The sequence below is a fragment of the Papio anubis genome, chromosome 16, assembly GCF_008728515.1.
Source record: "Papio anubis isolate 15944 chromosome 16, Panubis1.0, whole genome shotgun sequence".
Taxonomy (NCBI): Eukaryota; Metazoa; Chordata; class Mammalia; order Primates; family Cercopithecidae; genus Papio; species Papio anubis.
The window spans coordinates 10,744,128-10,768,254 of record NC_044991.1 but is presented as its reverse complement, the minus strand read 5'-3'; the positions used below and the strand labels follow the sequence as shown (position 1 = coordinate 10,768,254).

Here is a 24,127-nt window from a genome sequence, read left to right as displayed (position 1 = left end):
AGCTTTGATGGGAATCCCTGTGATATGAATCAGCCCTGGGATTGAAAGACCCTGAAAAAAACAGTCCCTTGCAGTGGGCTAGCAATGGGAGGAATTGCTCACATTTCAACAGCTGAAAGGGAGGCATGTTTAAGTCACATCTGGTGGTGTTCCTGTTGTCTGAATGGAGAGCAGGGTCTTTTTAAGCATCTGCCCAGATTTCAAAATGCAGGCGGCATCTTTTCTTCCCCAAACAAACGGTCAGGATTGGATACGAATGGCTGAATCACATCATCATGGGAGAGGTCAATGACAAAACTGATCTCACGGCTGGATTTCAACCCTGGTCCGTCCAGGCCCAATCGATCCAAGGCATGACTTTTTTTTTTTTTTCCTCTCACCCCTGACTACTTGATAATGGCCATTTCCAGGGCCAAGTTGATTTCGGCTATTTTCCTCCATCCCCTGTGTGCTGCCCTGTCTCACCACTTGAGGGTTGAGGCCCCTTCCCAATGGCTACAACAGGGTAAGGGGACCCTGTCCTTCTGTCTCCTTCATCCGATAGTTTGTCTTCACTGCTGCAAATTGCTCTCAGGCCTGCCTTCCTGGATTAGATAAAAACTATTTTCTTACTGGTACTGCAGATACCACACGAGGACATGTAAGTAGGAAGGTGCAGGTCCACAAATATATAAGGAGCCCAGACAGGAGAAATGTCATTAGAGAGATCACTCTCCAGAAAGGCATCTGACCACCCGTGTTCCTGCCTCTTCCTGCTACCATTTTCCTCCTTCAGCTGCTCAGAAATTGTCAAGGCCAAACTCCTTTCACCCAGATTCCAGAAATGCACTTGTTTCCTTTGCTTTCCAAATCTTAATGGATGAAACACTTTTTTTTTTTTTTTTTTTTTTTGGTCTTCTATCTCTCGCCAGAAATATTGTTTTTTGAGAACCAGAGCTCAGTTATCTCCAAGGGAGAAAGAAATTCGTTCCGTGTTTACCCATTAACAAATTACCACTTACGTGAAAATACTGGGACTTCCCTCATTCTTTGCTAATAAATGGATTATTCACCTTGGTTGAACCTTGGCAGAGGCAGATGGATAGCCACTGTTCCCTTCAAGTTGGCTTAATATTCTCTCGTTGGCTTTTGTTTCCTTGAAGCACAGAGATTTCTCAGTGCTTTCTTTGCTTGATTCTGCTTTTAAGGAATGTGCCCAACTTCTTTGAGTCTGTTTAGTAAGCTGAACTGATTAAATCCCTGGCGTTTCTGGAGGAGCCTACTGTGTTGGGTGCTATGGGTTCCTCCCCACTTGAAAGTTGAATGGAGTCACCCATCTGAATACTAACTCCCTCCTAATCCATTGGTTTTTCTACTGTGTAGACAGGGGTATGAAGTAGCCATTTACCAAGATACAGTGCTATGTCATAAACCGAGCTTGAGTTCTAATGTTAGCAAGACCTGGTTTGTACAGTAATTCAGGCTTGGGCACGTTGCTGCTCTCTTTTGAGTCACAGATTCCTCATTATAGATGCTGATGGGAACAACAGAGCTGTCTGTTTGTCTTTGCTCTTCTCCATAATGAGATAAAGCCAAACAGGCAGTGAAGAGCCTGGTCTAACCATATAACATTGGTGCAAATTATATACGGTCATAAGAAGGTAATTTTTACCTGAGCATTTAGGTGACATTTGGTGTGGTATTTGATGCATGTCATTTAGTTACAGAGATAAAACCTCCTGAACACACGTAAAGCTCTTGGCCTGGTTGAGCATTACATCTCACACATTTTTATGCTTTTTACTAAGAATACTTCCTGCTAGGAGAATGGCGTGAACCCGGGAGGCGGAGTTTGCAGTGAGCCGAGGTCCCGCCACTGCACTCCAGCCTGGGGGACACAGCGAGACTCCGTCTCCAAAAAAAAAAAAAAAAAAAAAAAAAAAAGAATACTTCCTGCTAGGAAGTTATAAAAGAGAAGATGGAAGTCCATTTAATGGTATGTAGCAATATCAGTTTCCTGGCTTTGATACTGTACTATGGTGATGTCAGATGTCCCCACTGGGGGAAATGGGGTGAAGAGTACAGGGGACCTCTCTGTACTGTTTTTGCAATTTCCTGAGAGACAGAGGGAAAGAGAGAAAGAGAGAGAGAGAGGAGGAAATGATTATAGTGACATGAAAAAGGAGTGTTCATCTTGGCTTTCGTCCCTAGCTGGACAAATATTTACATTTTGTTTGCCTCTTTGTGTAGATTTTGTGAATAGTCATGGCTAAAAGCTAGCGTTCCCTTTTGTGTGGCAGAGAAGAAAGAAAATAGAATGAGCTGAGAACCCCTGCCAACATTATATTAGAAAGCCACCTACTTCCTGCCTCTCCTCACTCTCCTTACCTGTGCAAACTTACCTTCTGCATCCTTGTCCTCCTCCTTTCCCATTCAAAGGCGAGATGCATCTCCTGCTGAACAAATAAACTCCTCCACCTGACCAAGGTGTCCCATCCCTGCCTGCTGTCTCCAAAGGCTCAGTCCTGCTACATAATCTCTCTAGGTGAATTCCTTCTCACTCAGGGTTTTCGCAATCATCTATATTGGAATAGCACCCAAATTTATGGCTCTAGCCAGACTTTTTTATTGAGTTCTACACCTGCATAGCCAACCCTTGACTGGGAGTCTCTACCTAGATCGTTCACAAGCATTTCAAACACCCCTCTAATTATCTTCTCTTTCTGTATTCCCTTACCTCAGAAAATGCTACCAACATCTATCCTAATGCCCCCGGCAGGAACCCAAGAGTCATTCTAGACCTATGCTATCCCAAGTACTTCAATGTGGCTTGTCCAAATTGAAATGTGCTGTAAATGTAAAATACACACCAGATTTCAAAGACTTAGTTTAGAAAAAATAATGCAAAGTATCTCAATTATATTTTATATTGATTTCAAATTGAAATGATAATATTTTGGACATATTGGAGTAAATAAGTTATTAAAAAATAATTTTCTTTTACTTTTTAATGTGCCACCAAAATATTTAAAATGGCATAGTAGCTGGCATTTGTGACTTGCTTCTATTTCTATTGGATGACACCATTCTAGACTCTTTTTTGTCTTTTAGCCCCCTTCCAACTGGTCATGATTCACAGTGATTCCCTTGAGTTAAGACAAGGGAAAATAGTGGTTAAGTGCACAGACTGAGTTTGAATCCTGGCTCCACCATTTTTTGATACATATGAACTTGGGTGATTATTTAACCCCTTTGAGCTTCACTTTCCTCCTCTGTCAGCTGGATACAATAGCAGTTCTTATTTTGAGATTCTTGCATGCTTTAAATGGGATAATGTGTAAAGCACTTACTATGGAGATAAAAACATATGGAAAGACCCAGTGTCAAAAGAAAGAGCATCATTACTAGCCAAGACTACTGCAATGCTTTCTCCATCTTCAGTTCACCCTGCCCTCCAGTCCTTCATACTGCCATCTGATTAAACATTCCTGAATGCAAATGTTATCAAATTTCCAGTGACTTCCCATCATCCTTGGTATGAAATCCAAAGTCCTTGGCATGCTTTCAATGTCCTCCATGATCTGCCCCCAGTCCAATCACTGATTGCATCTCCTGCCCGTCCATGATTGAACCAGTTGGGTCCCCAACTTCTTGCACACACCATTCTCTCTGTGTGTCACATATGAGCTCTCTACTCTGCCTAGCTACTTGTCTGCAAGACTCAGTTTAACTGTCATCTCATTTGGGAAGCTTCCACTAATCCCTCCTGCACCTGTCTGCATCCTAGGCTAGATTAAGAGCCTGCCCTTTGGGTTCCTGAACCACTTGAGGTTTGTTCCTTTTATCACACTGATCTCACTGGTTTGGCTGGCTTGTTTGTCTTTCCTACAAGACTGAACTGTCTGAGGTCTTAAGATGGGCTGTCTAGTCCACACTGGATCTTCGTGCTCTACACAGGGCTTGACACAGAGTGGGACACAGGGAATGTTTGTTGAACGAATACGCAAAGCATATGGATACTCCTGAGAGAGAGAAGGTGGGCAAGACAGCATTGTGAAGTTAAGCAGCAGAAAATCTGAAAACAAACCTGGGGAGAAATCACCAATTCCTGAAAGTACAGAGAGAGGAGGGGGAGAGAAGAATCTGTGCAAAGAGTCAGTAATGGAGGACTTGAAATGAAAAGCTATTAAAGAGAGAAGATCACTCAAACAACAGAACCGCATTTGGTACTGTTGGTGGTTTTATAACTTCCTCTGAAATAGTTCCAGGAAGAGACAAGGTTCTAGGATGGTGCAAATCATATAAAGAAAGGATAGGGTATTATAAGCCAATTCAAGGGATTGTCATCAGGACAGATACATGGGTGGTACAAGTAAATGTCAACCTGGTGACTACATGATGGGACTAGTAATAATTTACTGGGGCTGGTGCCCAGGAATTTTTTTGCTGTGGTGCAGATGCCAAGCATGGAAAAATCTGACAAGTTATAGGCATGAGAAAGTAGATGGTGAATTTGAGAGTAAAAATGTAAAATGCCAGAGTAATCACAAGAGAAATGTCTGAATATGTAAGAGAGTTTAGAAGATTTCTGCTTTACCACAAATACGGACTTCAAGAAAAATTCCCTCATAAGAACAGAAATTCCACTATATAAAACCTATTTATCAAAACACACAGTATTCCATGATATATAATGGTAAAAGCATGCCTTTTGACCCACACAATATTAAAAGCAACAAATAACACAAGAAAGGTAGAGAAAACAGAAGGTATGACATTTTGTGGCTCACAAGGTATATGAGTGAGATTACATACTTCTATTCCAAACCACAGCCTTCACTAGAACGTCTAAAGGCTTCATTGTAGGACCTTCATACTGCTTATCCCAAAGGCTAGCCCACTCCCCGGTTTTCCTGTAAGAAATCTTGTGGGACAGGCATTGCATGAGGTGAGGGGCAGCAGGGAAATTCAAGATGAAAGGGTGTAAAGATCAAACAAGTCTTTGCTATTCCTCTGAACAATGCTTCAGTCCATCACTTTGAGATTTCTGTGGAGAAAGTAAAGATTTGGCATATACATATACTAAAACAACTATTGGTTGCTTATCTGAAAATTACCTTTAGCTGGGCATTCTGTATTTTATCTGACAACCCTACTTGGTGAGGTATACACTTTCTTATTCATACTTCTTGTGAGCCACAACACGTCTTAATAGTTGTTAACTATTAAGGACTATGCATAAAAGTGACAATAGCTGGCCAGGCACAGTGGCTCATGCCTGTAATCCCAGCACTTTGGGAGGCTGAGGCAGGAGGATCACTTGAGGCCAGGAGTTCAAGACCAGCCTAAGCAACATAGGGAGACCCCTGTCTCTACAAAAAAAAAAAAAAAAAAAAAAAATAGCTGGATGTGGTGGCATGCACCTGTAGTCCCAGCTACTTGGGAGGCTGAGGCAGGAGAATCACTTGAACCTGTGAGTTGGAGGCTGCAGTGAGCCATGACTGTATCACTGCACTCCAGCCTGGGTCACAGAATGATACCCTGTCTCAAAAACAAAAAAAGGTGACAGTAGTTAACAACTATTGAGTACCTACTATGTGCCAGGCACCATACTAAGTGAATTAGATGAATATTCCACATATTCTTCCCAAGAACATTATGAGGCAGGCACTATTATCATCCCTGTTTTTGAAATGAGGAAACTGAGACTCAGAGATGTTAAATAACTTGCTAAGGGTCACCCAGAAAGCTAGTAGTAGAGAAGGGTGTGAATGCTGGCAGTCTGACTCCAAGGCTCAGGTGCTTGCCCACCTTACCCAGATGGCGGCAGCACTGAGCAAGGGGTAGATACGTTAAGTCCACCAGAAGAGTAAGAGAAAGTGAGACCATGGGATATGAGGCGGGCAGGCCCTGAGTAAAGCTTTAAAAGAGCAGTTGAGATTAGACCCGGTGCCTTTGTTTAAGTAAGAAAAACAAGGTAGTTCTAGACAGATGTAGCCCCATACCAGGACTCACAGTATGATGAGAAGGGCACCGGATGCACATTTCAGCCCCTACTACAACCTCAGCCTGAGGCCTTTGTGCTGTGAGCAACCTGCACGACCATACATAGCAATGTGAGTTTGATGGGAGAAGGAACACCAGTGCAGAGACAAGGATGTCAATGGGGGGCTTAGAGAACCAAGGGAAGCTATTTACTAAAGCATGTTTGCATGGTGCAGGTGATTTTCTAAAGTTAATTTTGATAGACAGAATGGGGAAAGATTGCTGAAGGCCTGAAATGACAAGAGAGACTTGAGTGGATCTGGGAGGTCATGTGACAAACATGACATTAACACATTCTAAATGGAAAAAAATGACCCTCAGAAAGTTGTGTGTCAAGGCTGGGAATGGTGGCTCACGTCTGTAATTCCAGCACTTTGGGAGGCCAAGGCAGGTGGATCATTAGAGGTCAGGAATTCAAGACCAGCCTGGCCAACATGGTGAAACTCCATCTCTAGTAAAAAAAAAATTAGCCAGGCGTGGTGGCGGGTACCTGTAATCCCAGCTCCTCAGGAGGCTGAGGTAGGAGAATCTCTTGAGCCTGGGAGGCGAAGGTTTCAGTGAGCCAAGATTGTGCCACTGCACTCCAGCCAGAGCATCAGAGCGAGACCCTGTCTCAGAAAAAAGAAAGGAAGGAAGGAAGGAAGGAAGAAGGAAGGAAGGAAGGAGGGAGGTGGAGGGAGGGAGTGGAAGGAAGGAAGGAAGGAAGGAAGGAAGGAAGGAAGGAAAGGGAAGGAAGGAAGGAAGGAAAAGAAAGATAAATGGAGGGGTTTGTCGAAGGGGTGGAAGGAAATAGCAACAATGAAGGAAAGCCTTGAATGGAATGGAAGAATGGAGGGACGAGCTCTTCCACTCTGGCATCCTCCCCTGCCATGGGCCCCTAGCTGTAAAGAGTTGACCCTGTTACGGTTTCTTTCTTTTTCCTGTGGGGTTATTAGAGTGACATATGAGAAAAGGGCCACAGGCACAGTACAGTTTGATTTCCGCCAGGCTTTGCATGACACCCTAGAGATCAGAATGAGGACAGATAGGCCGAAGGATAACTACTTAATTGGATAGGTTTGAAGTTGATACTCAGAGTGTTAATTAAAGGGTCAATGACAACCTGGAGGAGGTCTTTAGGTAAAGAAACTGAATTCAAAGATAACCAACTTGCATGAATGAAGGAGCCAGGATTTGAACCCAGCCCTACCTGACTCAAAAGTCCATGTTCCATTTATTATAAAACAAAACCCAAAAAGGCATGAAGCTCACTTATAAAGAAGAGTTGAAAGATATAACCAGAGGGTTAGAAGTACGAATCCATGCCCAAATGAACTGTGATAGGCTGAGAAATTGGCCAAAAAGGGAGAACAAAAACAAGATGAAAGTCAGAAAAGTTAAATGTGAAGCCGTGCATTTGGGTTCCAAGAAACCCGTTGCAGAGGTGGAGAGGTACATCTTGACCATCTTCGTGTTGGGAAACACCTGGGCTTTTGTTGTAGTTGTTGTTGCTTAATTCCCAAACAGCAGCTGGGTGTGGGGCACACAATTGTAGCCCCAGCTACTCAGGAAGCTGAGGCAGGAGGATGCCTAAAGCCCCGGAGGTCAAGGCTACAGTGACCTGTGATCACACCACTGCACTCTAGCCTGGGCAACAGAACAAGACCCTTTCTCAAAAAAAAAAAAAACCAAAAAACCAGCCAACAGTGTAACACAATTATAAAATCCTCATGTACAAATGAAGTGATTAAATCATCCTATTCTACTCAGCCCAGCTCAGACTATATCTTGAATACTGAGTTCAAGTCTAGATAATGTATTTTGTATTTTGAGAAAAGCAATGAATAACTGAGAGGAGACCTGAGGAAAATGACCAGGAGATCAAGGAGTTGGAACCCTGTCACATGGAGGGTGGTCAAAGACCCCGGGGTTATTTAAGCTTAGAAATGAGAATTTGGGATTTGGGATTCTCATTTTCTCTTTCTTTTATTCATTCGTTCCTTCTTTCATTCTTTCTTTTTCTTTCTTGTTGTGGTCCTTAGCACAGAATTCAGGCTGAAAGAACTTTTGATTCAACATAAATAATTCACCAAGCTGTCAGGTCACTCTTTCCAATCCCAGCCCTCCCCAATGCCCATTCTCTATCATCTCAATGAATTAGGGAAGGACTGACTTTCTGGACCACTTCCAACTTTGAGAATCTAGGATAGGGGCACTATTTAATCAAAACTGGCAAGTAAAAAGAAAGAGAACTATTTTAAACAAGACAAATACGAGAGGTGTTCCTTAGCTGACCAAACTCAAATTAGAAAGAACTAAATTTCCCAAAAATAAGAATATTATAATTCATTTGATGAAAGGAATTTGCCATATTATCCCTTTGACTGGCATTTTTTTAATTATCTTTACTTGTAAAAATGTCAGGCCCTCCCACTTTTCTGGGATAGACTTATCAAATGAAGCAAGGGGAGCTTCTCTATGGATAAATGATCCCTTTTGCAAGCTTTGAGATCAGTGAGCTAAAAAAATGACCAGCATTCCAACAACAAATGAGGGCTTGGGAGCGTAAGTAAAAGTGACAACAAGGTTGAAGTAATTGTGGTCATGCCGTCCTCTGCTGACACTTTCGTGCTTTGCCCAGATGAGAATTAAGGTAGCCCAGGGCACAGGCAGTGAGGAAAAGGAGAGGGGGTGCTGAGCAGATTTGCAGCATTTGTGAACAATGTCACAGCCCTGGTGAAAACAGAGCAAGAAGATGGAGGCTTTCAAATCCATGATAAATAAGCCGTGCTTTCAGAGCCCAAATCAATAAAAACAAACGTGAAGTGAACAGAAGGGAAGAGGGGAAAAAAAAGAGAACATGAGGGCACCATAAAATCCTGGTGATATATTCCAGGGGAAATCATGATGTGAATAGAAAATGAGAAGTAAAAGAAAATGAAGCCTGGAGATTTGTAAAATGTCTGTCTGTCTGTCTGTCTGTCTCTCTCGACTGTCATTCTCATCTACCCCCGCCACCCCCACCCTACCCTCCACCCTTCTGATGGGGTTCATTAAGTGATTTCTGAGCTGGAGGTGGGGGGCGGCATTGTTAATGCTTCTCTTATGTTTGGGTTTTGCCAGCAGGATTCGCGGTGTTTCTGTAGACAATTGTTATTGCTTTAGGAAACGTCAAGTGATACATCAGTCTAGCAGCAGAGTGAGGCTCGAAGTAGTATTTCCAGCAAGGTTGGTGGGCTCTTTTTGTCTTATTTTTGTTGTTTTGGATTGATGTTTTCATGGTGTCATTTTAATAAGAAACGTGTCAGAGAATTAAAAGTGGAAGTATGCGAGATACACTTTCTCTAACTGGATTCATGGTAAGTTATTAACTTTTCAAGGAGAAAGAAAAGAACTTGGAAAAAGCAGAATGTATTGTGGGGAAAGTTGATGAAGGGAAAGGTAAGAGAACCGCGACAAATGAGACACAGACAGGAGGAGAGAGAAAGAGAGGAAGAGGGAGAGAGAGACGGGGGGTTGGGGGAACCGGCAGAAGGAAAGGGAAAGAGCGACAGTTTGTAAGTCTATTAGCTGAAATTGTTTCCATTTCTGCAATTGCCTTAAAGCACATGATTGCTTGGTCTGAGGTCTGCCAGGTTGATTGCAGTCTTTACCTCTTTGACCAAGAGGTAATGGGCTTGAATTTCTTCGGTATGTGAAAATTGCTCTTGTCAATTTTTTGGCTAAAGGACAGCCAGCCAGGAAGGTTGAGAGGGCCTAAGCTAGTGAGCAGTCATCCCGAGCAGGTAGGAGGGATTTGATTATGTTGCTCATAGCGGGAGAGGCAGCGTGGCAAAGTGAAGAGAACACACAGCCTCAGGTGCCAACAGACATGTACTCGAATCTCTTGCCTCCGTTTCCCACCTATAAAATGTGAAGGATGATGATAATAACAATAATAAATGTTGCAATGGGTGTCCATTTGTAAAGTTCTTGGCACCTGATAAACCATATCAATCCATGGTAACTTATTCTTAGCTGGTTCACGTTTCTAGGCATTGGCAAAGTCTGGGTGGTACAGGTCCCCTCAAAGGTAGCATCACAGCGACTGAGCTCTGTGTGGATGGCAAAGTGTAGAAGCCTGGTCAGTTTTCTGTTTCTCCATCCACCATGTCTCCCCACTTCCCCTTGGTTAGTGCTGTCTTCTCTCTTTCCTCACTGAATTGTCTTGATTAGTGTCGTACTTTCTAGTAACACTGCAGCTAGGACTCCACAGGCAATAGGGAGAAGCTAGCGCCTGCCCAGGGAGAGTGAGGAAAAATAGGTGCTTGGAAGGCTGAAAAGTAGTATATGCTTGGTGGCCTTACAGTTTGTAAAAACAGTTTTGAATTTGTCTCTACAAGAAAGGCTGGTAGATAACCAGAATGCAAAAATGCTTTGAAGAAAGAGTCATTGAGCAGTCGAACCAAGCATTCTACATCCTCTTCGCTGCAACATTGGGGTCTAAGGATTAATATCTGCATTTCTGGTGAAGAAACCGAGGCGCAGAGAAGATAAACTAAGGTTCTCCAGCTACGAAGTAAGCAGCAGAGCCTAAGTTTGAAGCCAGGTCTGTCTGATCCCCAAGTCCTATAGTAAACCTCCCACTGAGGTAGGCAAGCCTCGCCTTGCAGAGAGTGGCAAATTAGAGAAAAAAGAATCAAATGTGTTTGAGTTTAACAGAACATATACTTTGTACTTAAAGAGAAAGATACTTTTCTTACAAAAAGTTTGAGGACAAATGAGACTTCATGTGATGCGTCTTGCACTAAAAAAAAGTTCGATTATATAAGCCAGACTGGCATTGATTAAAACAGAGCCAGGTTAATAAATACGCATAAGAAGGAAGAATTGGCTGGCTCTGCCTTGGACATCACCCAAGTTACAGGCAGGGGAGGGGACCGGCCCTGCGTGGGGACAGTCTCCTGACTTCCTGACTTGTCTTCTTCCTTCTCTACTTCCCTCCCCTCACTACCCTTCCCTCCAAAACCCAAAAAACCTTAAACAGGAAAAAAAGGAGCTAATTAAAAAGGAGAAAAACATCCTTGAGACCAATGAAATCTCCATAATCCACGGTGACAGACAGGGACCTGCAGAACAGCAATTTGATTAAATAAGGATATAAGGGATTTAGAGGGACTCTCCAGTTGTGTAAAGTGTGTCCATACGTCTGAAAAATACCGTATTTATTTGGCTCCCAAACCTGAAAACCTTCTGACAGGGGAGATTGTTCCCATTTGGAAACTAGGAAGAAATCACAAGTCAAGGCCATGGGGTTCTGGCAGGGCTGGGGATCCCATGTTGGGTGGAAACCCCAAGAAGCCAGCCAAGGGTCTACAGGAGGGGCCCTGGTAGAGAGAAGCATTAGCACGCAAGGGCAGGTAAAGCCACCCTCGCAGGATAACTGTCGGCTGAGCCTGAGGCCCTTCCCAGCCGGGGAAGAGAGAACAGCACACCTCTCCTGCCCACGCCTCGGTATCTCACTCAGGATCCAGCTGCCCATTAGTCACCTGTCATCGGAGACAGCTCTGTTGGTGGCTTTCAGCAAAAGTGAAGCAGCCAGAGGATGAATCGTTATTCGGGGAACACACCTGCGCACAGGACAGGAATGGATGGGAGTGGGGAGCGCCCTGGGGCTTCTGTTCAAACGCCATCCTCAGGGTCTCCAAGACTCGTCTCAGCAGCTCAGCCGCTGATGAATTACAATTCTCAGACAAGCTGCAGAGGCCCCTCTAGTTCCATGTGTTCACCCCTGCTGCTCATACCGGGGGATTTATGCTTCCTGGGGCTGGGAGGGGAAAATAATGAGTCACCTGGGGACAAGAGAAAAACGAAAATGCCCTGTATGTGCAAAATCACCTAAAATGGAGGCTTTTAGAGGACGCTAAAATCCCAGCCAACAAGCCAGAAATTGTTTGCTGGGGGTAAATTTTATGTGTCTTTGCTATCTTTGGATGCAATAAAGCCAGAAATGTTTATATCTCTTGAAGGGATCACCTGTCGAAACAAGCCAGGTCCTCTTGAGAAGGCTGTTTGTTCTCCTGGGACCTCGAACCTGAGAAGAAATGGTCCTGTGTCTCTGACTTGGGAGGTCCAATTAAGCAGAGGAACTGTTGGCTGTAAATCATCTAAAGTAGAGGATCCTTTGGGAGGCCGAGGCAGGTAGATCACCTGAGGTCAGGAGTTCGAGACCAGCCTGGCCAAAATGGCGAAGCCCCGTCTCTACTAAAAATGTAAAAATTAGCAGAGCATGGTGGGCTGTACCTGTAACCTCAACTACTCAGGAAGCTGAGGCATGAGAACTGCTTGAGCCTGAGAAGTGGAGGTTGCAGTGAGCTGAGATCGCGCCACCGCACTCCAGCCTGGGTGACAGGGTGACTTCATCTCAAAGTAAATAAATAAAGCAGAGGACCCTGATGGCTACCCCCAAGTTCATGGCTACCTGCAAACTTTATGTGGTGAAGCACTGGTGGGGGGCCCAGGAGGCCCTGCATGAGTTGGTTGTAGCTGCCGTGATTCCAACTCCCACACCACCCTCTGCACCTAGCCACAGAGCCGCATCTCCAGAGAAAACCGGAAGCAGGACCCTACCAGGAAAGAATGTGAGAGTCTATTTTAAAGGCTCCGGAAGATGAGTTAGAAGTGATTCAAGAGCAGGCACAGTACAGGAATATGTAAGCCTTGGTAGACATTCAGTAAGAAGGGTAAATTTCCAACATGACCAGCTGATTAAGAGGTATTCTCTTAGCAGGGTGTCTGCTGGTTTAGAATAAAGCAAACATTTTGTCATCTGCGAGCCCAAAATGGGGAAAAGCTAGTCCTTGGCCTTTTTTTTTTTTTTTTTTTTTCTGTCACTTTCACACATTATTTTCAGAATACATTGGTTTGGGTCTCTAGAAGAATATTTAAGCAGCGGCTCACAGGCGAGCCGTAAGGTAGTTGTCCATTCTATGCTTACAAATTTTCAGGAAGGGCCATCTGCAACCTTTCTCAGTTTCCTATTCCCATGTCCAACGCCCAATAAGAGGTAATAAACTGAGGCAGAAAGGTCCCAAACACAGATGTAAGATGCAGAGCAAAGAAAAACACACAGTGGGGTTTCAGTACAGGATCATTAACCTAGACTCTAAGCAGGAGCGAGGGAAGTCCACTCAAGAGGAATAGGAACCACCTCTCCAGGCTGCTTAGAAGGAATTTAAGCAGCAGACAATGTGTAGGAGAGGATGACCGCGAATTCTTTGACATCTAAGCAATTCTGTATTTTAAAGGTTTGAGTCTGAAATGTTAAAGTTTATGTGCCTTAAAACTCATGACAGACAATGAAGACCATCACCGAACCTGTCTAGTTAAAGGTTACCGGGACTCAAGATGCAAAGAAAAGTTACGAGATGGAATTGATGGTTTGGGGTGCACCATTGCCCTCTATTGGATTTTAAATAAATCAGGCCTCTTAGTGTAGGTGTGTTGCACCGTCTCTGGCTGAGTTTGCTGAGAAGTCAGGGCACCTCTGAGTGGGAAGTTAATTGATCCTTTTAAATGGCTCCTTCTGTCTCCTGCCCCTTCCCTGAGGAAATCAACCAGAGTAACGCTGAGGGCAGGTCATTTGCATGTCTTCAATCATTCAACAAACATTTCCTAGCTGCCTGCTAAGCCTGGGCTAGGCATTGTAGAGAATCTAAGAAAAAATAACAACAACTGCCATTCGTTGGACACCTACTGTGTGTCAGAGTCTACACATTAATACAAAACAACCCCATGAAGTAAGTCTGGTGACTCCCATCCCACGGATGGGGAAACAGGACACTCAGGAAGTGGCACATTTTGGATTCAAATCCAGGTTTGTCTACTGCTAGGCCTGTATTCTGTCCACTAAACTACAACCCTTCCCCTCAAGAAGTTTATAAACTAGGCCGGGCGCAGTGGCTCAAGCCTGTAATCCCAGCACTTTGGGAGGCCGAGACGGGCGGATCAAGAGGTCAGGAGATCGAGACCATCCTGGCTAACACGGTGAAACCCCGTCTCTACTAAAAAATACAAAAAACTAGCCAGGCGAGGTGGTGGGCGCCTATAGTCCCAGCTACTCGGGAGGCTGAGGCAGGAGAATGGCGTGAACCCGGGAGGCGGAGCTTGCAGTGAGCTGAGATCTGGCCACTGCACTCCAGCCTGGGCGACAGAGCGAGACTCCGTCTCAAAAAAAAAAAAAAAAAAAAAAAGAAGTTTATAAACTATTAGGGGGAGATAGGATGTAGATATAAATGTATATATCAGGGTTTGACAAACTACAGCCAGTGGGCCAAATTCAGCCCGTCATGTGTTTTTGACCTTGAGCTAATTTACATTTTTACATGATTGAAAAAAATATCAAAACAATAATAATACTTCCTGTCTTGTAAAAATGCTACGAAATTCAAATCTCAGTGTCCACAAATAAAGATTTATGGGAACCCTGCTATGCCCATTCATTTACCATCATCTAAGGCCAGCTTCCTGGCTACAAAAATCCTGCGAGTCATTGTTACAGAGACTGGATGGTCCACAAAGCCAAAAATACTTACTCTCTGGCTCTGTACAGAAAAGGTTTGACAGTTCCACGTCTATACTCCAAGGTGAAATGTTCTATATCAATAGGAAAGGTGTTTTTTGTTTGTTTGTTTTGTTTCGTGCTTGAGGAGTTCAGAGGAGGGGAAACACATGTTTATTTGGCCCACAGCGTGCAGAGCTGGAGGGGATAGGCAGGTGTGCTCTGTTTTAAGACTCAATGCATGAAAACCCTGACTTTAAAACAGATAAATTAAAAAGTAGTTATTTGCATAACAAATTTTCCTTTCATTTTATAAAGCGATTCACCACAGGGTTCCTTTATAGAGTGAGCCTCCATAATACATGCTAATATGATTCCATTTACAAATACTCTATTCATTATAACTTTTCAAGAATATACCTATTGTGTACAGTGAGGCTTAACCATAATCATTTTTTCCTGGCAGTATAAGGTTTCCTACTTCTGAAAAGTGATTGAGCTGACCTTGTCAATTCGATTGGGGGAGGAAGCACTCTTCCTTATTGTCTCCGAGAAGGGATTTACCTGTCCAACAGCAAGGCTGTGGATTCTGTCTCTGCATTATGTGATGTTGAATAGCTGCTGGTATAATGTTACATTTTCCCTGAGCTCCTCTCAGTAGCCGCAGCCAAAGCCCTAAAGTGTAAACTAGTCTCACTGTTTTCTTACTTCATTTCATATACAAGATATGCTAATAAAAATTATTTGTTGGCTGGACATGGTGGCTCATGCCTATAATCCCAGAATTCCAGGAAGCTGAGGCAGGTGGATCACTTGAACTCAGGAGTTCGAGACCAGCCTGGGCAACATAGTGAGATCCCCATCTCTACCAAAAAAAAAAAACAAAAACAGCCGGGTGTGATGACACACATCTGTGGTCCCAGCTCCTCAGGAGGCTGAGATGGGAGAATCCTGTGAGCCAAAGAGTTGAAAGTGGCTGTAAGCTATGATCACACCACTGCACACCAGCCTGGTCAACAGAGGAAAACCTTGTCTCTAAATTAATGAACTAGTTAATTAAATAATTTTGTTGCCGATGTCCTGATAAATATGTGACAAGCATTACTTGTAAAAAGCAATGTTTCTCTCTCTTTTTAAAAAATTTCAAGACATTTTCTTATCTGAATTACAACATAAACTGTGGCCAGTATTCAAATTAGGGCTCTCCCCAGCAAAATAGGAAGTGATTGCAATTTAGGACCTGTCTCCTTCTCTCACTGGGTCCTGAGCCTGAATCTTCGCATAGCTTTGTGGTGTTACGCAATTGCTCTTTGTAAGAAATACATAAAATGGAAACCTTAGCTATTCATAGCCAACTTAGGAGGAGCTGAATTTGATCAAGAAGTTTCTTGCCGGGTGCCATTTTGATGGTAACTATGTGTTTCTGAACAAATCCACTTATAATCTGGGTTTCAAATGGAGGTTATTTTAAAGAGCTGTAGCATGGCTTTTGTTTTCATCCTCTGTGGTGACTATATTTTAGAAGTAGACAAGCATTCCTGGCATATAGCCTGAATATTTTTTTAGGTTTTTTAGTGGTAAAAGAAGCTCACATGGAACGGCAAGGGCAGAAAAAATCATGTTCAGGGCAGTCCTGTGTGGCATTACCCTCTGGTGAAGCAGATCCACACTGCATGCTGCTAATGGCTATTGCATGACAGCTCTTAAAGGGGTAAGCGAGAGAGGTGCAGAGGGCTGGTGAGAAGCAGAGCTAGCACTGAGGCCCTCCAAATGGCATCATCGTCAATCGGGTTGGCGGCTGCTGCTGGAGATGGTTTGGCTGCCCCTGAAGGCTCAGCTTCTCACACTATATAGGCAGGTAGATTTCAGCCATTTCTAAAGCCCATCACTGGCAGGGAAATCACATTTAATCCATCTGTGAGGTTCTCGAACGAGGAGTCTCTCTTTTTTTTTTTTTTTTTTTTTTTAAGATGGAGTCTCACTCTGTTGCCAGGCTGCAGTGCAGTGGCACAATCTCGGCTCACTGCAACTTCTGCCTCCCGGGTTCAAGCAATTCTCCTGCCTCAGCCTCCCAAGTAGCTGGGACTACAGGCACGCACCACCATGCCCAGCTAATTTTTGTAGAGATGGGGTTTCACCATGTTGGCCAGGATGGTCTCCATCTCTTGACCTCATGATCCGCCCGCCGCGGCCTCCCAAAGTGCTGGGATTGTAGGTGTGAGCCACTGTGCCCGGCCGAGGGGTCTCTCTTTTCAGAAGTCAGAAGCGCTGGAATTGAAAACAGCAGCAAGAAGGGTTCATTGCATTCTTGAATTCAGGCTGTTGCACTCCACCCCCCACAACTGTCTCTGAATTGTTGCTACCCAGTTTATAGCTCCATATTTTTGTTGTTGTTTCTTCAGTGCAGTCTGTAGTGGTGGCAGGTACTGATCATAAAACAAATGGATAAGTACTGAATAAACTATATTCGTTCAGTTTTCTTTTTCCCTGGTGGTAATTTTTAAACTCTTCAAAATTAATGCTAATGGATATAGAGGAATGGGATATGCATTTCTGTGCATTTTTATGACCAAACAGAAAACCGACCCCTGAGAGTGACATATTCACTATTCTCTACTACTAGAGGTGCTTCAAGGGAGGAGTGTTTGAAGCCCTGTGGTTTAAACGAAAGGAGAGCATACCCCACCCCACCCTGAACAAACAGCAGCCGGGCAGATTTCATCTCACAAATGGAAATGGGAGCAAACAAATTTTTTCAAAGCAATTTTATAAAGAGTGGGCCTGTTTAATTGGGTTTTTTGAGCCAGGATTAATATTATAAGCTGGGGAGCTCTGTGACATGGCTGCGTCGTTGGCTTTGCCATACCGCCTACCTCCTGGGGGAAGGCAGAGGAAAGCACTGCTATTCAGAAGCAATTTTACTTCTGCCTCGGCCTTCTCACTTCTCACTGAAGTGATTTACAGCCAGCCTGGACCCAGCGCCCAAGCCTGAGCTGAGTTACATGTAATGTTGGAAAGATCTTCCCCAAATCAAGGTCATATCTAGAGCTTGCCTTGGATATTTTTTTCATTTCTAGTTTATGTAACTTTCTAATACGTTTAGCATTTGCCCTTCCCTTGTCTCCATCCTGCTTATTAAGGTGAATTTGCATAGAAATGGGATCTTGGTCTTCAGGACCATTCACCTGACACTTGATCCCACGAGGCGACCACTGTCTACTGTTGATTCCATGAGGATGACCCACAGAAGCGATGTCTCTCTGAAAACTAGAGGCAAGGCCTTAATTAGAAGAAGCCTTGTGTGTTAAAGTGATGGGGTGAATCAAATCAGCAAAGGCATTTAGCATTAACTTAGGAGGGCAGAATACTCCTTCCTGTTGAGTGGGTCATCCTAGGTCACAACCATTTTAATTTGCCTTTGATAGATGGATCTTGAGGAAAGTGTACAAAAAGTATATTTGTGGTGCTGTTGTTTAGAAGTACGTTTTGACTGGTGATAAAGCTCAGAGAGTTAACTATGACATTTTACTTTGGCTCCTGGTCTATTTTTTGCTTAACATCTACCTTTGAATGGGTAATAGTCATCTCTGTAAATTACCTTCGAAAGACCGAGCAATTGTGGAGAATCAGAGAAATGAACCCCTTGCTATCACCCTGTTGCAGTTGCTTTAATCCTCTGATCTCTTGGCGTTTCACCCTCTCACTGGCAGCCACCTTCCTTATTTACCCAAATCTTGCTTATTTGGGTAGGAATTCCCACTGAGAGGACAACTGTGGTCCCAGTTGACTGGTCACTGAAAGTCTATTAGGTTAGAGGACATTTATTTTCTACCCCAAAGGGTTTGAAACTTAGGGAAATTTTGATCAACAAGAAAATAACAGCTTTCAAGATTGTCCTGACATTAAGATGTCTTAGCAGAGAATCACAGGATTTGATAGTCGTGGAGATTAGGTCTCGAATTTCAATGAGAAAAGTTCATAGGAGATGGGAGTGACAGAAGAAAACTTGTGCTGATTTTGGTTAGGCTACCTTTGCTGGGGGAAAATGCATTCCATAAAATTATTTTAAAACGTAAATACTATTTAGCTTTATCTTGTATAATACTTTGCATATATATATATATATGTAGATATAGATTTTTATTTTTTTTGAGACAGAGTCGTCACCCAGGCTGGAGTACAGTGGCACAATCTTGGCTCACTGCAACCTCTGCCTCCTGGGTTCAAGCGATTATCTTGCCTCAGCCTCCTGAGTAGCTGGGATTACAGGCACGTGCCACTGCACCTAGCTAACTTTTGTATTTTTAGTAGAGACAGGATTTCACCATGTTGGCCAGGATGGTCTTGAACTCCTGACCTCAGGTGATCTGCCCGCCTCAACCTCCCAAAGTGCTGGGATTACAGGCATGAGCCACAGCACCTGGCCTGCATCTATAATTTGATTTAACCTTACAACTTTATTAATTGAATATTATGATCACCAATTTATAGATGAGGAAACGGAGACTCCAAGGGTTTAATTACTTGCCCAAGAGTGTACAGCTATCTACCAACAAAACTGGGATTGAGGCCAGCTCTCTTGCCATTACATCCCCACTGCCTCCTAAAGCACAACTCTAGTTCATACTAAATGTATTACATAGGCTGATTCATTTATCTTTACGCAGGTCTCACACGTTACGAGAAGGGGGCCACAATTTTAACTCAATTCAAAAATGTTAACGTCAAAATTTCCAAAATGTACTTGGTTTATAATATAATCATAAAATAAGTAATCTGACCAATGGAGTCTCCCAACTCGAAAACCAAAAAATGCTTTCTGCTCTCAAACCATGCAGAAGGAAGCTGAGTTCCCCACTGGCCAGTGCTGTCTCATTCTCTTAAATGATTCAGATGTAAAAGAGGAAATGGCATCTGTCTAATTAACACTGCCTGTTTAAATATAGCTGCCAAGGGACAGCCTTGGGACAGTGTTTACAGAATAGTCTTTCCAGCCCCTCGGGCCTCAAGTTACAAATGATAGCAAGCCTTCCCTCCTTATCAGCTGCAAACAGAGATGCCCCCAAAAGTGGTGTCAGGCCAGGATGATGAAAGGAGAAGGGAAAGGCTGCGGCTGGCCTTCATTTCCTGCTCCTGGCATCTAGGGATCCCAAGAATGATCCCAGGACCCAGATCCTATAGATTCCAGCAGCTCTTCCTGCAAACACAAGCGCTTGTTGTGCGCCTGAGCCTTGCTCTCCAGCCTGGAGACATCCATCTGCCCACTCTCCTAGGAACTGCTGATTACCAGGAAGCACCATGGGCTCTGCTGCCCTCCCCCTGGCAGAGAGGCACAATGACCACATTATTTCTCTTCCAGCTTCACGTTACGGCATGGAAGCTGTCGCCAAGTTTGATTTCACTGCCTCAGGTGAGGATGAACTGAGCTTTCACACTGGAGATGTTTTGAAGGTAGGTGACGTGGGGCCCCAGGGGAGCAATAGGGAGTTTCAGTTACTCAGTAATCTGACAGCCCCTGCCTTTGTCTCTTAAGAACTGCATGTGGTTCCTTTTAAAAAGAGAAGTTCACCTTGATTCCCTTTGTGCACCCTTATAGCAGACACCAACCAGGCCAGGTGATGGAAATATAGAGTTGGCATAAGCCACCATCCTTGTCCTGGGAGGTTCGTAGCCTGGAGAGGGGAACACATCCACCCAAAGGGCTGTTACAGATGTTCTTGGCTAAGTTCTCAGGGAGCACAGGTGAGGGAACAAGTGATTCCACCTGGAAAGATGGGGGTTGTAGGAGTGCGTCCAATGTGAACATCAGGAATGCACTGAAGGTGACTTGGGCTTTTAGCTAAAGCTCAGAGATTTGCAAGCCCTTGCTGAATTCAGGGAGCAGCGCCAGGCTCAGCAGAGCTGGAACTCAGGAGGAGAGGTTGTGGATAGAGACAGCTTGGGAAAGGCAGCCACAGAGGACATGGCTCAACAAAGGCCATGCACACCTGGCCACTCAGGGGCTTTTTAAAGCTTGTCCTCAGCCTGCACTTGAGTTGTAGAGGCCACTTGCTGGGCTGAAGTGGCCTTGGGCTTCTCCCTCATTCATGCACCATACTTTCAGACTCTACATCTTAGCCCTTGGGTTTTTTGTTTGTTTCGTTTTTTGTTTTTTGTTTTGTTTTGTTTTGTTTTGCATAAGAGCGTAAGCCCTTCAAAAGGGCTTTTGGGAGTATGTGGAGCCAGACCCCCACTGCCTGACCTCAGATCACCCTCAGATAGCCTGATTCCTGGTCCGCAGCAGTCCCGATGAGCCTTCTCGGATGTCCAGCAACACTGAGGCCATTAGTGTCTCGCCACCGAGAATTATGTTTGTTATACAAAGAACCTTATCAGCATGTGAGGCAGTGACTTTGAACGTGTCTGAGGAGCACAAAACACCACAGAATGGCTTCTTTTGGAATATGAACATGCCCATTAGGTAGCCTTCTAACTGCTCTCAACTTTCAAGACCTAGTACCATGGTGGCAAAGCGTAGGCTTTCACGAACTTAAAATATGAGTTGGGCCTCCTGACCCAGGAAAACCTGTCTGTCACTGCTTTGGGATCTTACCAAGGTCCTGGAGGGACTTGCCATGCAGTGAGAAGTTCCTGCTTTCTCTATGGGGCACTGTGACCATGTGACTGTCATCCACTGGAGACCATCCTTGCACCAACTTCCACCCTTGTCTTCCATTGCAAAGAGAAGCTGGTATCTTAAGTTTTCTCTATTCCCCAGCAAAAGAAAAGGAAAGAAAAAAAAACTTTGTTCAACTCTGCTTCCCAATCCAGCTCCTGATTTCTTTCCTCTCCTTTGTTGCTAATACTGGGAAGAATTTTCTACACTGGGTGTGCCTCACTTCCTCACTTCCCACTCATTCCACAACCCTCTGGAATCTCCCTTTTACCCTCCCCCCAACATTCTCTTCAAGTTCACCAGTGATCTCCTTAATGTGTAGTGTAACGACCCTGTGGAAATGTCTGTGGGCTGATACTGCTAACTGGCCCTCTCCTGGAAGCCCCTTTCTCCCTGGCTTTGGCAGCACCCCTGGGTTCTTCTCCTCCCTTCCTGAACACTCCTACAGGTCTCATTTCCAAGCATTCTTTTTCCTCTCTTGATCCTGAAATATATACTTCCCTGAAGGTGCTGCCTTTGGCTTTCTGATTCTTCTTCTCACCCTGAGCCACCTCTTCCTCTTCTCCGGCTGCAACCATCACCTCTGTGCTAAAGACCCTCAAGTCTATGGTTCATGTTCTAGCTCTGACCTTGCTCTTGAACTCCAGACCCAGACTTCCAATTGTCTGCTGGATGTCCCCATATGAACTCCAGCCCCTGACTTCGGATGCCCAGAATCACTCCAACCCCCATGCCCATCTCACCCCCACTTCCACCGAAGCCACTCTTCTTTCCATGTTCTAAGTATTGTCCTAGGTCAGTCACAAGCCAGGACCCCCAGTTATCATCAGTGCCTCCCTTACCAAATCCTGGTGACCAGTAACCAACATCTCCTGAGCTCCTGTTCAGGGCCAGGATCTAGCTAAGTGGTTTGCAGACATGATTTCATCATCTGAGCAAACGTATGAGGTAGGCATTCATTTCCCCTCCATTTCACAGATGAGAAACTGAGGCTAGGGATGAAATCACATGTCCATGGTCACGCAGCTAGAATGAAACCAATCCAGGACCTGGATAGAACTCTGTCTGACTCCTAAGCACTAAACTCTGCTCTGAATGTAATTTTTTCCTCATATCTCTCAAGCACGTCTCTTCTTCACCAGAAGGGAGTGTGAGGCAGTAAAAAGGAGCATAGACTTTGAGTCAAATGGATCTTAGTTTGAATCCCAGCTTACTAGCCGTGGAGCCTGGGGCCCGGTCATCTGCCCTCTTTGAGCTTTAGTGTCTTCCTCAACAAGTGGAGGTAGTATCTATCTTGCCACGTTGTGGAGAGGATTCGAGGTGATGACCCTGGCCCAACGCAGACGCCCAATAAATGGTGGCCTGCATTATCGGGATCATCCTTCCCCGCTGCCTCTGACTGCTCAGATCATTGCGGCAGCTCCTTGACTGACCTCATTACCTCTTGTCTTTTTCCTCCTTCAATCATTCTACATACTAGTCCCAGAGGGATCTTTCCAGACAAATCGAATCATATCATTTCCTTGCTCAAAAGCATTCAGGGGTTTCCAATTACCAATTGATTGAGATTGAAAACATCTGGCCCCAAACCACTGTCCAATGTCGTTATGCACATGTACACATGTGTGCACACACACAGAGACATCTTTGTGGACGTAACGCCCACAGGTTGCACTGCAATGTATACACCACCCTTTCTCAGCCTCTCCCCTATATACTCCGAGTGCCCCTCTCCCACACACACACATATTTGATCTCCTATACCATGGAAACCTCACTGGTCCTCCCTACTCGCTACCATCGCAGGGAAACAAATCACTCCTTCTTCAGCTCCTCCCCAACATTTCACACAAACTTCACTCATTTCCAGGCACTTATGATTTTGCCTCACATGGCAGCTATTTATAGGCAGGCCATGACCCTGTGGTCTCATGCACCCTCTATTTCTGCCTCTCATTGCTGCCTTTGCCCGGTGGGATCCTAATTGCTCATTTACGTGTTGTCTACTCCACTAGCCAAAGCTGTGCAAGGGCAGGGGCCGTGTCTGCCTCAATGTCTAGAATAGCTGTGCCTGGAACTCCCTGATATTTGGTGAATGAATGACTTCAATTCCTCTCCATTCCCTGAGAGCAATGTCATCATGCACGTGTGCACACAATGCCAGGTTCATCTTTGTGTCTTCACAGCATCTAACACAAGTCATGGCCCAAAATAGATACCCAGTACATATTTCTTGAATTGCTAAATTGCATTTCTTCCTGTTCATTTAGAATTCCGTCGGAAAGCCAACCCCCTCCCTCTTTTCAAATTCTGTCCATTGCAGGTAAAGAGCAAAATGGGGAGGGCTTGTTGACTGAGCCCCACAGAATGTCTGCAGGATGGTGGTTGGTTCCCATGCCTGGGGCTCCCCACATGTAATTGCAGTGTCTGCCCCCTCAATGGGTAACACAGGCAGGATCCTCACAAGTACTTTGAAAGCCAGTTCCTGACTACTCCAGCAACTCGCTTGTGGGATTCTCTGACTCATTTGGCCTTTTGTGCTAAAGACTAAACAGAGGTTTTCATTAGAAAGGTACAAAAAAAGTCTGAGCAGCCACTCACCCTCAACAGACCATGAGTTTCCTGGGGCAGAGGCCCCAGCTTATTTATCTCCATATTTCATGCACCTAAGTGCAATCAGCAGGTGCTCACTAGATGCTGATCTACACAGCATGGTAAACAAGATGGTGGACAGGAAAACGCCACTATATGACTTGATCTTGCTTCTTCTATGACAGAAACATTTGAAAACTCAGGAATCAGATTTTTTTTCCTATTCATGCCACAAAGGTGCATGTCACCATACCTGCAGCTACACACAGCACCAGGCTCACATTTGAATTTGCCATTAAATTTGCCAGCAGCTTTGAAAAATGTCTCTTGACCCAGTC

The 24,127-nt window shown here is 44.4% G+C and overlaps 1 protein-coding gene across 14 annotated transcripts in view; it reads left to right on the top strand.

The window, feature by feature from the left end:
* The window catches only part of GRAP2 (GRB2 related adaptor protein 2), a 78,774-nt gene that overhangs the window by 33,078 nt on the left and 21,569 nt on the right, over positions 1 to 24,127 (top strand). For 6 of the 14 annotated variants that reach the window (XM_009217338.4, XM_003905572.5, XM_009217340.4 and 3 more), the window contains one exon: positions 19,902 to 19,993. In XM_009217338.4, coding sequence (XP_009215602.3) covers positions 19,916 to 19,993 — 78 coding nt within the window. In that variant the 5' untranslated portion in view covers positions 19,902 to 19,915. Of the gene's footprint in view, positions 1 to 18,893; positions 19,994 to 24,127 lie in introns of those variants that run through there. The other 8 variants (XM_021921574.2, XM_021921576.2, XM_021921575.2 and 5 more) reach the window with 4 other exon arrangements.